Source organism: Streptopelia decaocto (assembly GCF_964273445.1).
Source record: "Streptopelia decaocto genome assembly, chromosome: 2".
NCBI classification, from domain to species: Eukaryota; Metazoa; Chordata; class Aves; order Columbiformes; family Columbidae; genus Streptopelia; species Streptopelia decaocto.
The window spans coordinates 73561474-73576567 of NC_138655.1; the positions used below are offsets into that span (position 1 = coordinate 73561474).

A 15094-nucleotide genomic window follows, 5' to 3' on the forward strand; every position below is an offset into this window, starting at 1 on the left:
TCCCACATTCACCTGGGACTGTCACTGCTAAATAACAGTTTGGGGCACATCATCATTGGCTTTTGCTTCAACTCACAGTAAAGTGACAGCCCCTGCAAACAGCTGCAATGAAAGTGACTGATACAGCAGAATTTAGCTGTGATATATGAGTTAAGCCTGCAGTATCAGGTAAGAGAAGAAAAACTGACTGCCGAAGAAATGCTTCTCAGGCTCACTATAGCAGCCTGTAATGAGAAAATATTGCCAAGTGCGTTCTGGAAAGCTTATAGGATACACTGCTTTTATATTTTAATAGGCTCCTCTACATCCTCCAACTTAAGTACAAAGTACCACTTTAAATAGCAAACACTATTATAACTTCTGATCGTCCTCATGTGTCTGAGCAAAACGACAGGATGCTATACACTCAGGAACACTTACTGCTGCCTTTTGACAGCAGAACTCCCAATTGAAAGCATTATGGTTTCCTGGTGAAGAAAAGTAAAAAATATACATGTTTATCTCTAAGTTTGAGAGATATGGATTTGATGGGTGGACTGTTCGGTAGATGAGCAACTGGATGGATAGTTGCATCCAGAGGGTAGTAGTCAGTGGCTCAATATCCAGATGGACACCAGTAACAAGTGGTGTCCCTCAGAGGTCTGTACTGGGACCAGTACTATTTAATATCTTCATCAATGACATAGACAGTGGGATCAAATGCATCCTCAGCAAGTTTACAGATGACACCAAGCTGAGTGGTACAGTTGACACACCTGAAGGACAGGATGCCATCCAGATGAACATAGACAAGCTTGAGAAGTGGGCCCATGCAAACCTCATGAGGTTCAACAAGGCCAAGTGCAAGGTCCTGCACTTGGGTTGGGGCAACCCCTGGTATCAATACAGGCTGGGGGATGAAGGGATCAAGAACAGCCCTGTGGAGAAGGCTGAGATGGGATCTTATTTGTGCTTATAAATATCTCAAGGGTGTGTGTCAAGAGGATGGGACCAGACTCCTTTCAGTGGTGCCCAACAATAGGATGAGGGGCAATGGGCACAGACTGAAGCACAGGAGGTTCCATCTGAATATGAGGAGAAACTTCTTTACTTTGAGGGTGCCAGAGCACTGAACAGGCTGCCCAGAGAGGTTGTGGAGTCTCCTTCTCTGGAGACATTCCAACCCCACCTGGACCCGTTCCTGTGCAATCTGCTCTGGGTGAACCTGCTTCAGCAGGTGGGTTGAGATGATCTCCAGAGGTCCCTTCCAACCCCAACCATTCTGTGATTCTGTGAAGTTTGTGCAGAAGTTCTTGTTAAGCAACTCATGCACACAGAAGCATGGAACAAATACTACCATACACATACCGGCATTGAAATGCTTGAACTAAACACATCAGAAGGGAACAAATCACATTGGCGCACACAGTATGGGTGGAAATGGGATTACTCAAAGTGATTTCATGTTCATTAGGTTATTATTTTTTAATGTAAATCCATTTTTCATAAATGAAATACTTTTTCAATCTTAGAAACTAGACTTTACAATCATCTTATGATTCCTGTGTTTTACATCTAGAAGAGACTGCCATGACCACCACATTTGATCCCTTCCTTAATGCAGACTGAAGAACCACTCTCAGGCTTTAAAACTTCTGGGTCTTCGCTATATATAAGTTAGCTACCAAAGCTTGACTGAAAAGTCATTTAAAATAAAAACAGAATGAGGAGGAGAGGACAATCAAAGGCACTGTTTATTTAAATTTCACAGCAGCTTAAATTCCTGATGTTTGCAATAGTCCTTCCTTGACCTCTACCTAGACAGCATTATGATATTTTCTTCATCGCTGAGATCAAGGCAAATACGGTCAAAGGAATATCATCTTTTATTTAAACACACTGCAGAAAGACATTCAGTTTTACAGGTCAGACTCTCTATGGTGCTTGAGCCAAGTTGGGGCTGTAGGCAAGAGCAAAGTCAGCTCACTGCCAAGGGACAGCTTCTCTATATCCACCCAGAATAAGCATCCTCAGGCTTGTTATGGCTGCACAGGTCACTCAGCCCAACAAACCCTCTCTACACCTGGATTTTAGAGGCATAACAGTTCACAGGGACTATGGTACTGCCTCGACCAGCAACATATTTTAATAGATTCAAGCCTTGTGGTGACAAAGTCCTGATGTAACAACAGTAACAGAAGGAGACAGCAGCTCTGCCAGTATTTATCAGGTTTTTGACCCCCCTGGACCTCTTTCGGAGAGACGGAGGTCCCCACTTGCCATTCACAGGCACTCTCAAGTCACTCCATGCCTAAATATTGTAATTGTACATAAAGGTATTAAAACAAGCTCCAGTGAGTCAACCTCACAGTACTGGTATGCAAAACCATGATCATTCACCGTCTCTGGCCACATCATGCTAGATGGCCTGCACCTTACTAGTGGCCACCATTTCAACCACATGATGCATGTATTTCAACCGTAACTGTGAACCTAAATATAAAATGACGTCCTGACGCATCCTGCCTAAGACACCTGAGATGACTATGTCCAGAGTAAAGTCTCCCTATTGCAAGGCCAGTGAGAACAGACAAGACATGTAGACACACATGACCCCCTGGGCATCAATGCTTTTCTTTACAACTGGGCAGCTACAACCCTTCACTGACAGGAGAAGTTCAGCTCTCCCTACTGCAGACACAGAAACAACACTGATGCACAGACAGATAAATGCTAGGAATGCACCAGGATCAGCTTCATCTTATCTGGGACAATCTTTCAGCCATATAATGAAATAAAAATCTCTCGAGGACCTTAGAACAAAATGTTTTTTCGTCCAGCAACCACACCTCCCCTTCCAGACTCCGTGTGGGCTATGGGTTTAATCCTCCTGCAAAGACACTGGCTGGAGCAGAGCCACCCCTTAACTCCACCGACCGCTCTGCAGCCACACGCTTCAGGCAAAGTGGCATTCAGCTGTGTACGCCTATCAGGGCTCTAATACTGGAAACAGAAGTGGAACAGACAACCAAGGTAATTTAATCTACCATGATAATTCACTTTCAGTATTACCCTCCACCCCCTCCCACTGCCCCAAATGAATCAGTGACAAGTGCACAGACTTTTCCTAACAGAAAGGGAATTGTATGCCAATTATCCCTACCCTTCATTCTATACAAACTGCATAACTCTCTGTACCCAATTCTGAGCTTATTGATATCGCTGTGAACAGGTACAGCTTCCACAGAAGTAACAATGTTGCTAATACTGTAAAGTAGGATGGAGATATGAATTGGGCACCTGTTACTTAATGCAACTCCCTGAAGTCAGATTTAACTTTCTGGATGTTTTTTTTCTTGTTGCTGCTGCTGTTTGTTTACTGAAAGCATGAAGCTCAACATGTCAACCCACACAAGAAGAAACCCTCTCCTCCATCCCCATCTGTCCATACCCTGCTTCCTTGCAGGGCATGCAAACATGAAACTGCTCCCTTAGCTGGAGTGACTTGAGACATGAAAAGCAAGAGAATTCCCCTCAGCCCAAGATTTTCTCAGTGAGGTGTCACTTTTTATCCCTTCCATAGAGTACTGTTCAGAGCACATACTTCTTTGAAGTACTCCCTGTCCCTGTTCACAAAGAAGAAAACATCTTCAGCTATGGAAGTATCTAGGCTCCTTCTTGAAAGTCAGGATGTGATACAGAAGATTATTAAATCCTATATATAAGACTGTTCTTCACTCTGAAAGTTTTCCATTGACTTCTTACATTGTGTAAGCCTGATGGACAGTTACTTCTCCATCCCTCACCTGAAAGGTTGCCAGCACTTTTGCGGAATCAGGCTGGGTAAGTGAACTACAGTGACTCCTTCCCACAAGGGATAACGCAAAGTGTCTCACACCTGCCAAGAGACCAAATTCATTCATTTCTAATAATGGCAGGCTTTCACCAGATCTCCTGCATAATTCTTAATCAGGCATTTGTATGTGGTCTTACCAGTGATGGATGTAGTTGCTTAGCCCTGACACTGTTGGTTCACCACCCGCAATCTGTAGGTCAGGCAAATTGGGAAAGTCTTATCAGTTACAGAGTGCCAGAAAATGGAGGGAAATCTGAGCTGGAGCTTGTGCATTTCTAACACACAAATGTTAGCACACGTAGAGAACCCAAACCTCACCTCCCACCCCTTCTTGCTCTACCAAGGGCAGAATGAAGAGCATGAGGGCAGTCACTTCCCACAGCTCCACCTTTTCCACCACTCAGGTTATGCGGCTGAGCTCCCTGTACATCACCCAAGCTCTCTTGGGTCACTAACACGATGTCTTTGATGTCATTGCTGCAACTATCAACCCTGAAGCACAACATGATGATTGTTTCCCTGACTCACATTCACAGCACATTTGTTCCAGTAGGCTTGAAAATGAGGGGACGAGGCAGGCTAGGCTTTCCTGCTCGGTAGGCTTTTCCTCCAACCTAATTAAAAACATTCAGCAATTCACTGAAGTTCCTTGCATACTGCACATGTCCCATACTTTAAAATAAGCTGGAAAGCAAATAGCCTGATATTATTTTTTAAATGCACTCCCCAGATGGAGAAGATTCCTCAGAAATTTCTTTGTGATGCTATACTGACACTGCTGAACCAGAAAATTCAAGCTGGTTCTGAACTATCCTGTTTTTGTTGTTATTGTTAATGGCTTTTTTCCTTGTCTAAAAGCTAACAAGGAAAGCCACTCTTAGTTCTCTGACATGCAGAGAAGTGACAGTACAGCTCACTGGAAACAGTCAGCTCTGGTCACCTTGGTCTGAAACTGGGTCAGGGATGCCAGCTTACGGGTGTACCCAAGGAATATGCATTTATCTGGGGATTCAGATGCTGAGGACAAGGCCACCCTTTTCCAACAGGCAGAACTTGGGTGGTTCAGCTCTAGCACTCAGAGAGGGCAGCGTCCTCATAACCAAGGCATGTTTATGCACAATTTTTTAAACAGACTCCATTTCTGGGAAGCATGTTGAGGGATCTATGTGAACATCCAAGCCAAGCCCGGCACTGCTGCACCTCCTCAATCCAAAGGCAAGCCACTGCTGGGAGATGGCCACTGCAGCGCATTGTGTCGATGCTTGTGGGAGAATGTGCACCAATGTAAAGTCGATCCAGCTTCCCTGTTAACACTACCGGAGAAATTCAGTGGGAAAGATTCCAAAGACTTCATTATGTTTGTAACTCCATGCCTACTACCGAAAACAGACCTTTTGCCCACCAAGAGTCACCACGACCTGGAAACTGATGCAGAGCACGGTGCACACAAAAAGCCTGTGGTCACGTCGGAAAGCTCTTGCCATCAAACAAGTGCTAAAGGATCCTCCGGACGGGCTAGCTATCATACCACCAGCTCCCAAATTCAGCCTTTTTCAGGAACTGCCACCAAATGCCTCAAAATTTGCCTGTCCTCATCTCCAAAGGCAGAGAGTGCCCTTAAGCTGTACAGCTGAGAACAAATTCCTACAGGGTTGTACCAACCAGTTAAGGGATGTAAAGCAATTACCTTTATACTCATACAAATGAAACTCCACCGATGCAATTAACTATCCCTTGTCATCTACTGTTGAATTTTTGGAAAGCATATGCTCTACACTCTCTCCTCCCCTAGCTTTTCCACAATTTCAATCAGTTTGTTTTAGCTAATATAATGGAACCTACCTATTCTAAAGAAATAACATATGGCTGGAAATTATCTGAGTATTTTTAAATGTCTTTTTTCATTTTAAATATAATTTCATTTGAGATTTTGCAGCTTTCATTTCTATTAATAAATTATCATTTCTTCTTTATAAGTGATGAGCTAGTGTGTCATGTAATTTTTTCCTCTAAATAGACCAAGACTTTGATCTAATGCAAGCCCTTGGTGGGAGTAGAAAGACTTTCTGTCTAATTTAGTTACGAAAAATATTCAATTAAACTTGGGAGTTTAATTCATTTAGTTATGAAAATTAAATGAGCTCAATAAGGTACATTTGATTCGCCTCAGGAAAAAAAAAATAAAAAGAAGAATCTCTGAAAGGGGAACAAATAAGAAAGGAGAACAAAAGTAACTTTTAATGCTCACATTGAAAGGTGGATAACATGAAGAGCCTGAGTTCTGTTTTGGGTGCCTACATAAAACACATCCACAAGGAGTTCATGCAAAATTTATATTCAGAAGCTACATGAATCTCTGATATTAACACCCTAATTGTCTCCTGGGTAACAAAAATCCCTGTAGGTCATAATCGAGTCTACTGCAGTTAAGGGAAGATCTGGCTCCCCACACTGGGAACACACCACCCATAGACAACTCTATTCCATCTCCGTTTGGTAAAAAAGGAAAATATTTGAATTATTTTTCAAATCCAGAGCAGAGCAACTTGGATCTCTCTGAAAGAAGCCCCCGTCTAGTTGTGCAGCCGTCGCTTACCGTTTTTGCAGATAGGGCAGCACTGATCGGGCTCATACACCGGATCCACACACTCCGTCTGGGGACAAGCCGAGACAGTGCACAGCACCTCACCATTGGCTTCACAGCGACACTTCTCACACGGAGAAACCTGAAACACAAATCCAGTCATCTTTTAACTCTCTTCACTTAATGCCCTCCTGAAGTGTGCAATGACTACTTTCACATCTGCCTTGCTCTTTCTTTCTTTTTCTTCCCCCCTTAAAACAAAACAAAACAAAACAAAACAAGCTTATTTTGGTCTGAATAATGCAGAGATTGTTGAAGCTGGGCTCTTGAAAAGCAAAAACCAGAACACAAAACAACACAGGTTCTGCTCTGAATGTGCGCACCAAATGGGAAAGTCAAAGGGACCCTGGGAACGAGAACACTTTAGACTTTTAACACAAAGGAAGCAAAAATTTCCCTAACACATTTCTAATGAACTTCCAGTAAATAAAGTTCATAACTGAGATGAAATCCTGTTTAATTCTATTAGAGGTTCAAAATTAATTCAGCAAAAAAAATTGTATTTAAGGAAGTAAAATGTTGCTAAATCAAATATGAAACTTCCTTTCATAGAAATACTAATTGCAATTTTTCCAGGTTTGAAAGCTTTTTGGTACCAGGAAGTTTCATTTTATTGAAAATTATCATTTTCAAGGAGAAGTCAGGAAAGAAACATTCTTTGAATACAGGTATTTCCCATAGATTACTTGTATTTGGATCATTCTTGTAATACTTGTAACTTTCCGAAAAGAAACTGCAATTCAAAGAAATTGGTGAAGCAAAATACAGGTCATCCCTTTTACATACTGAAATCTTACCGGTTTTGAAGAACTCTACGGAATAGGAGTACCATGAGATGATTACTTGAATGACCTACTTCAATGAAATTAATTCCAAACAAAACAACATCAAGGCCCTATTTACGAAAAAATGGACCTTCAAATGTCTGCATTTGCCATGTCTACAGTTCCATAGTGTTGCTGACCAGGCACTGCACATTGCATTGCTGACGTCCTTGTACCACATAAGGAGCTGGAGGTAGAGAGAAGCAAGGGTGCTGAAGAGCAATAAATGGTACACTGTAAATCTCATTGCTGTACTCCAAAAAACCCACACTGGCATCCACGCTAAGATTTGAGGATGAAAATGCAGCTGAATGTTATTATCAGCGATCCTCTAAATCTACAGTCTGTGCAGATTCTAGGTTTACTTAAGGATGAGGTAACTTTTTATAGACCCTTTTTCTTTCCAGATTCCAGTTAATGCCAAACAACCATCCATTGCATTTCTCCAATAAAAGCAGAGTAACCTCGAACAAAATATGCTTTGTGAAGAACCATCCAGACATCTAACTTGCACATCATCTGCTTTCTTTTCCCTATTTCTTAGGCAGCCCATCACATTTTTCCTCAAATCCATTCACTGTTTGCTTGCTTCTTTCACATCCTTTTCACTTCCAAAGTTCAAACATGCTGGTGCTTGCACAGCATCATTTCCAACTAAATGCTCATCCATGCTTTGCCACTTTTCTTCCCACCTGCCAGGGCTGTTATTTGCTTATGCACTCACGTCTCTTTTCATGCCATCCCCTCTGCTTAGAAAGCCTAAACAGGGTTTCTTACTCTGCTGCTTTCTGCTTTTATTGCTATTATTTCTTTCAGGCTTCCTTTGCCAGCTACTCACTTCCAGTTTTCTCTTTACACTCTACCTAAGATAACACCATACCACACATTTATAAAATGCAGCAAGGAGGCTGACAGCCCAGTACTGCAGATTGTTATTGCAGGCTTTGGGACAAAAATTTTCTCCTGTAATTGTTTATAAAGTGCCATGTTCACTTGCAGAACCACAGTGTCAGTGGCTGAGGAGGTTTCTGATCCGGTGTTCAAAATTGAGAGGCTCAGGTATTCCAGGTAATCACTTGAACTGCATGTGAAATTTTGAGCATCAGCAAACCTGAGCTCCTAACTATCTGTAAGTCAATAGTAAGAAGCCTTCCCTCTGGAGTTAAATTCAGCAGCAATAGCTACTAAGTTATGAAAACATGCTTTTTGGGGAGAATTGATCAATTTTTTTTAAATTAATCCTACCCAATTAATCCTACTAGACCTTCATTCCAAGGATAAGGCTCAACAAGGCAAACCTGTAGCTTTCAACTGCTTTCAACATTTTTTGCCATCACTTGAAAAAGATGACAATTTGCGAATGACCACACTTCAACGAGATCAGTAACTACAACAACAGATATTCCCTCTCCCAGGACTCCACTTAGTAGCTATGGCACTTAATATTAGAAACTAGAGTATCTGATGATAATCAGGAAATAAGACAGCACATAGATGTTATTCCTAAATTCTCTCAACTGTAAAATTCAAACATATTCTAATTAATTAGATCATTTACTAGAATTCTAAATTTAACAGAAGCCTAATATTCCTAGAAGAAGAAGCCATTTAATGAAGCATTGAAAATACTACCCTGTTTTCCTGAAAATAAGACAGGGTCTTATATCATTTTTTGCTCCAAAAGATATTTACTTTTTTAAATGAATAGCTGCCTGCACACTATTTAACTTAACTTTTTTAATGAACTGAAACTAGGGCTTATTTTTGGAGTAAGGCTTATATTTCGAGCATCCTCAAAAATCCTGAAAAATCATGCTAGGGCTTATTTTGGGGCTAGGTCTTATTATGAGGGAAACGGGGTACTGAATGAGAAACAACAGTGATCTAATATTTATCTAACAATGATTATTCAGAATAATGAATTTCCATCCTATATAGCACATACACTTGAAGACTTCGTCTTCCATGAATGGAGAACATCGTTAACATGATACTGCAGTCATTAATACTCTTCCCATATAATAGATCATGGGATTTCAGAGGAATAACTGCAGTACACCTTTAAGAACTACTGTAGTCTGTACAACCCACCGATACAAGTAATGGTAGCAGAGTTAAGGAAGGTCTCCACGTGCTTATTTATACAAAGCTCTTTTACAGCATGTAAGTGAACCACAGTGGCTGCTAAAATGGTACTAGCATCAGCTTTTATCTGTTAGCCTTTGGACTAAATGGTAGTGTATGGCTTTTTATATATCATCAGGATGTAGCAGAAACTGTAGAAAAATGCCACTTCTTTCTGCATCTTAATGGCAGCTTAATACTTGGAGACATAATCATCACTAGGGACAGGGAGAGAGGAAATAAGACAGCGCGTATATATAACAACAGCTAAATGAATCAAAATGAAAAGACAGATTTGGTTCTTCATATCTTTTCCTCTATTTCTACAAGGTAAGAGCACTCCCTGCAGCACAGTTCCCAGTGGCAGCCAATGCAGTGAGCATTTGCACATCTGGAAACCACCAGCCCAGTAGCACTCAGGCTCAGCACATCTGACGTAACCAGGCTGGACTGGAAATAACACCATCTATCAACCTCCCTCTGAAGACTGATGATGCTACCTCTCCGTGGCCTATAGATGAAGCTATTAACTCTACAGCAGCAGTAGTTCTGCCTATGCAACACCTGGGGGAAGAAAACAAGAGACACAGAAGTCTTGACTATTCACCAGGCAGCTGTAAAACCTGTGGAAAATAGAGTACATATGGCAAAGAAAGGAAAAAAAAAAAAAGAAAAACAAACAAACAAAACAAAACATGTCTTTACAATTGTTTAAAGGGAAGTTTATGAGCAGATGTATAAATAGAGCTGCAGATGATGTAAGAAAGCAAACATACCATTGTGTAAACAGGTAGATTTCCCACTAGTGGGCCATGAAGAAAACAGTAGTTTAGTAAGGATAGCAGGTTTATCCAGAAACGTAGTGTAAATTGCCATAATTAAGAAATAACAAATCATTTGCACTCATTGTAGTCCTGGTCCAAAGTAATTTGAGCTTTCTCTTCCCCCTTTCTGCATGTCAAACTCTAATTAAAAACCAAAATAATTCAAAAACAAACCAAAAAAAAGTCTGAATTAAAAAATATAAATATATATAATGTGCATTTGGTTCCTTGAGTCTTGAAAACATTTAAGTTTTTTAAAAAAATCAATCATAATCCCAAACTCATTTGCTAGTGTCCTGGAATTTCTAGTAATATTCCCTTGCCTATACATCTCAGGAGAACAAGAATGGGGTTAGGCTGACAAGAATAAACATATCAGCCTTGTTTTCACTTCTCTGTGCCTTCTGTGCCACAGATGTTTCAATATCCATTTGGACTTGTTGACTTTCAGATTTCCAAGTTATTCATAAATAAATAGGGAATTTGGTAGCAGAGAAATTCTAAACAAAACACACAAAACAACAGCTTTCAAAAACACTAGGTCTTTCCCAAACCATATTATACTTCTGAAGAGAATTTATGGCCCTTGTGAGACTTTTTAAGTCAGCCTGCATTTTCAAGTCTTACTGTGAGATTACAAAACATCTAGTGGAGCACATGGTCAGCAATCTCCAGCCCCAGCGTACAATTTTATTCTCATTCCATTTCACCAATAAAGACTTCTGCTCCCAGTTCCACTCGCATGGACACTGCGATCCCTCTGCCACCCTGCCTTATGATATGCACAGAAGAGTAGAGGTGGTGCTGATGGAAACAGCTTTACGAGACCTCATCCTTCCCCCACAAGTTTTGTGTCACCATCCATGTCCTTTTTGAAAACAGAAAAACACGTGCACATACACACACGCATGAGAAAAGCCTGCAGGACGGTCTGTGAATCAAGGAAGAAATGCATCAAACCTTCCATTCCCTGGCATACTCAGTTTCCGAGTTAGCACTGGCTCTGGTCAGGGTAATTTTTTTTGCCATGCCAAGCCATATATGAATTTAATATAAGCAAACTCCCAAACTTGCAGGCATATTTATGAAACTATACATAAATGTTTGTGCGGGTACTGTCACTTAGAAGTTAGGAGGTCACCTTTTCCTTCCTTCAGTACTCTTTGCCACAAACAGTAGGTGCAGATACAGAGAAAAATCAGATTGCTATCCATTTATAACACCTTCCCTGACCTTAATCAAGAAATGGCATATTAGTAACCTCTCCAAGACCATCAACTTTAAACTCTATAAATGACCTTTGAAATTGTGTGCAACTGCTTGCATTTGCAATGGCTTCCACGGAGCAGCAGCAATCTGATTACATCTGTACTTTACCTCTCCACATCGCAGTAGCATGGGCACATAGCTGCATTTACTTTTTTTGTACTCACAATCTTGAAACCAACAAGCTTGAAGCTCAACTTAAAATCAAGACCCCCACATGTCAAAATAAACAGGCTGCAGTTCCACTGCCTAATTGCGCTGGTAACTTTCCTTGTACATCCCAACTGGGCATCCCTTCTCACTCATGTTTCCAAAGCTGGCAGGGAAAACAATACAGGAAGGGAAATGATGTTTCATTACAAGACGGTACCAGGACAAGAGATAAAGGCTGAATGTGGTTAAATAGAAAACCGAAAGCCAAAGTCTTTTCAGAACATTTCTGTAAATGTCACCGTTCAGCATTCCCTTTTTATCAAGGCTGCCAGACATGTTCCAAGGTAACAAGAAGCCCTATGGTTTTATCCTCTCACTACATGCTCAGTACAATAAGGTACATTAGGCTTGCTTTACACTATATAAAGAAAAGCAACTAATTAGAAGAGCGTGCAGGAGAAGCCTTTAAAACTTGGACAGGGAGACTTACGCAGTCCATGTGCAGAAGCATCACTGTTTTGAACCACCCCTCAGAATTAACTTCTCTGGAAAAGGAGGGATCTCACAATCCATCTCCAAAAAGGTCATACCAACTAGTTGCTGTTAGAAGTACCTTCTCCCTCTTAAAATACTGTCACCCTGAAGCTGAATGCAATCCTTGAGGGTGACATGGAAAAAGGGAAGGATGACATGATGCTTTCTGCCATGCTTTGAAAAATCACTGACAATCCACATGTTACTGCCTAAAGAGAACAACGGGAAACACTGTGATTTATTCCAGAGAGAGTGATTCTTCTCCTTAATATACTTGTTTATTTTTAAAGAAGGCTGAATAATGTGGAAAGACATTATGAACCAAAATTAAGTTTCCAAGAACACAGAGATACCACAGAGAGCAGAGGCAGCAACTTATTTACAGCCTTCACAAACACATTTCTTCTTCTCCATCCTGAGAGAGACTCAAGCTGCTAGAACCCCAAACTGGACTTTGTACTCTCCTCAATATATTCAGCTCAAAAATCTCAGGTGTATTCAGAAATGGGTTTTGAACCATCCCTGTACCTAACAGTCACTCACAAGCAAGTTCTTAAGAGTGTAGTTGCAGATCTCAGCCACAATAAAATCCTACTGGGAAAAAAAGAAAGCGGCCAACCAGGGAGTTGGCCTCAACTCCCAAAACTTTTCAGTGTAGTATAATAAGTTGCATTTTCAATGACAATAACCTTGTACAGTGATGCTAAAAAGGCCCTACTCTAAAAGGATTTCCCTCAACATAAAGCTTTTCAAGTCCTTTGTTGAGGTATCACTGTAATGCAGACTGCAAACCATGTTCTTATGAAAAAGAAGGTCCATAGTAATTCTTGGAAAGCAAACATTATGCAACATCGGCAGCACAGTTTAAACAGAAAAGAAAAGAAAAGAAAAGAAAGAAAAGAAAAGAAAAGAAAAGAAAAGAAAAGAAAAGAAAAGAAAAGAAAAGAAAAGAAAAGAAAAGAAAAGAAAAGAAAAGAAAAGAAAAGAAAAGAAAAGAAAAGAAAAGAAAAGAAAAGAAAAGAAAAGAAAAGAAAAGAAAAGAAAAGAGAAAAGAAAGAAAAGAAAAGAAAAGAAAAGAAAAATGACCATTAGGAAAAAGGTATCATCACAGATCGAATACTAGCAACAGAAGTCAGCCCACAAAACCCTGCTTGATTCCTGCAAGGTGGAAGTTTCACAAGAAACAAACATAATGCTGGAAATTCTTGTAAAATCCATGTCACCATCAAGTACCATCCTTTCAAGTCGCATTTTTTACCGTGAATACCAAAGGAACTCATCAAGATCAGCCACCTCATTAAAAGATGTTACAGTAGAGCAAGAAAGGTTGTGTTTAAGGGGGAAATTTCACAGCGCTGCAGAAGCAGCATTAACACAGAAATGAAGCAGGGAGGGGGAGGCCCAGAACGCCCTCTGAGAAAGCACGTGAAGAATGCAACGACAAGAAGGACCCACAAAAACGACTTCTGGCTTCAGCCCTTACCATGAACTCCTCCAGGGTCTGGTAGGTTTTTCCTCGGAACTCGCAGTAGTTCTTCCTCTCCTTGCACTGCGGGCAGCACTGCGTGGTGTCCACATGCAGGCAGCGAGGGTGGAGCCTGGGGCACTCGGGCTGGATGCACAGCGGGCCCTCCTCAGTGCACAGGCAGGGGCAGGCCGAGGGGCCTGGCGCAAACTTCTCTCCGATGGCGTAGACGAAGCCGCTCTCGTCCACGCAGCCTTTCCCGCGGTAGTCCGGGTAGACGTACTCCTCTGGAGGCTCGGGAGTGGCGCTCGCAACAGCTTCTGGGAGAGTTGAATCTTCAGCCACCTGAGGTTCCTCGAGAGCGGCGTCTCTTTGCTCTTGCACTTGGATGCTCCTGGATTTACCGCTTGTCCCCTGACTGCTCCAAGCCTGCTTTTGCTTAGTCCAAGACTCCTTGTTTGAGTAGTTCCTGTTTCCTTTGCTCTTCCAGTCCCTGCTGCCCTCCTCCCTTCCGCTCCTGCCGATCTCATTCATTTTCCCCGGGCCTGTCTGGCTGTCCCGTGTCGATGCGTGATCTCTCTTTTCCTGGCTCGCCTTTATCTCCTGTTTGTCTTGAGCCTTGGCCAGTTTTTGTACGGGTATGGTGGAGCTACAGAGGGCAACCATGAGGCAGCAGGTTACGAGAAGAGAGCTAGAGAGAGCTCCAATTGCCATTGCAGTAGAGCTGGGCATCACCTACTGCATCCCACAGGGGACACTGCATTCACATCGGAGGGAAGTGCTTCTCAGATCCACAGTCCCTAGGAAGAGAAAGATTAGGAACACTTCAGCTTCTGCACTTCTCCCCCTCCCCACGCCTCCGCCGATACAACATCTCAAACAATATGCAACCTGTCTCGGTAGTTTATGCAAAAGGCAAACAACAGCCTAGTGCTGCATCCCTCCTCCCTGGCTCTGACAAGTCTTATAAATAGCAGAGCTCTGGACACAGACCGGGCGTCTTCGCCTCTGTGAGAGCACCACGCAGAACTCGGGAAGTTAGGATGTGCAAAGGCAGGTGCATGCAAAAAACAGGACATATGGGGGCTATTTTTCCTTTCAAATGACAAGATGTGAAGAGGACGGATGCTAAATTAAATGGAGCTCCCCAAAACACAGTAGAGTGTGGAACAGAAATCAGCCAATTGAGCCCTATTTGCTGACTGCATGAACGGTATTTCCATTAACCTCTTATTCAGTCTGAAGTGTGCTGGGTATTTCTTTTCTTAATACCTGCCGCTGAGCACATTTCTTTTAAAGACAACTAAAAACAAGCATATTAAAGCAAGTAGAGCTAAACTACTTCTCTTCCAAACTACCTAAACAAGCACATACCACCCCTTTCTCCCCATCATTTAAAGGCAAAGCAGAGCCGTTAAGAGTTTC

At 41.7% G+C, this 15094-nt stretch overlaps 1 protein-coding gene across 1 annotated transcript in view; it reads right to left on the reverse strand.

Annotated features, from left to right (window-relative positions):
* The window catches only part of VWC2 (von Willebrand factor C domain containing 2), a gene marked incomplete at its 5' end in the record, with an annotated part of 57261 nt that extends 42860 nt beyond the window's left edge, over nucleotides 1-14401 (reverse strand). The window contains 2 exons of the mRNA XM_082044861.1: nucleotides 6432-6561; nucleotides 13688-14401. Of these exons, the coding sequence (XP_081900987.1) occupies nucleotides 6432-6561; nucleotides 13688-14401 (844 nt within the window). The remainder of the gene's footprint in view (nucleotides 1-6431; nucleotides 6562-13687) is intronic.
* Between the last annotated feature and the right edge of the window lie 693 nt (nucleotides 14402-15094).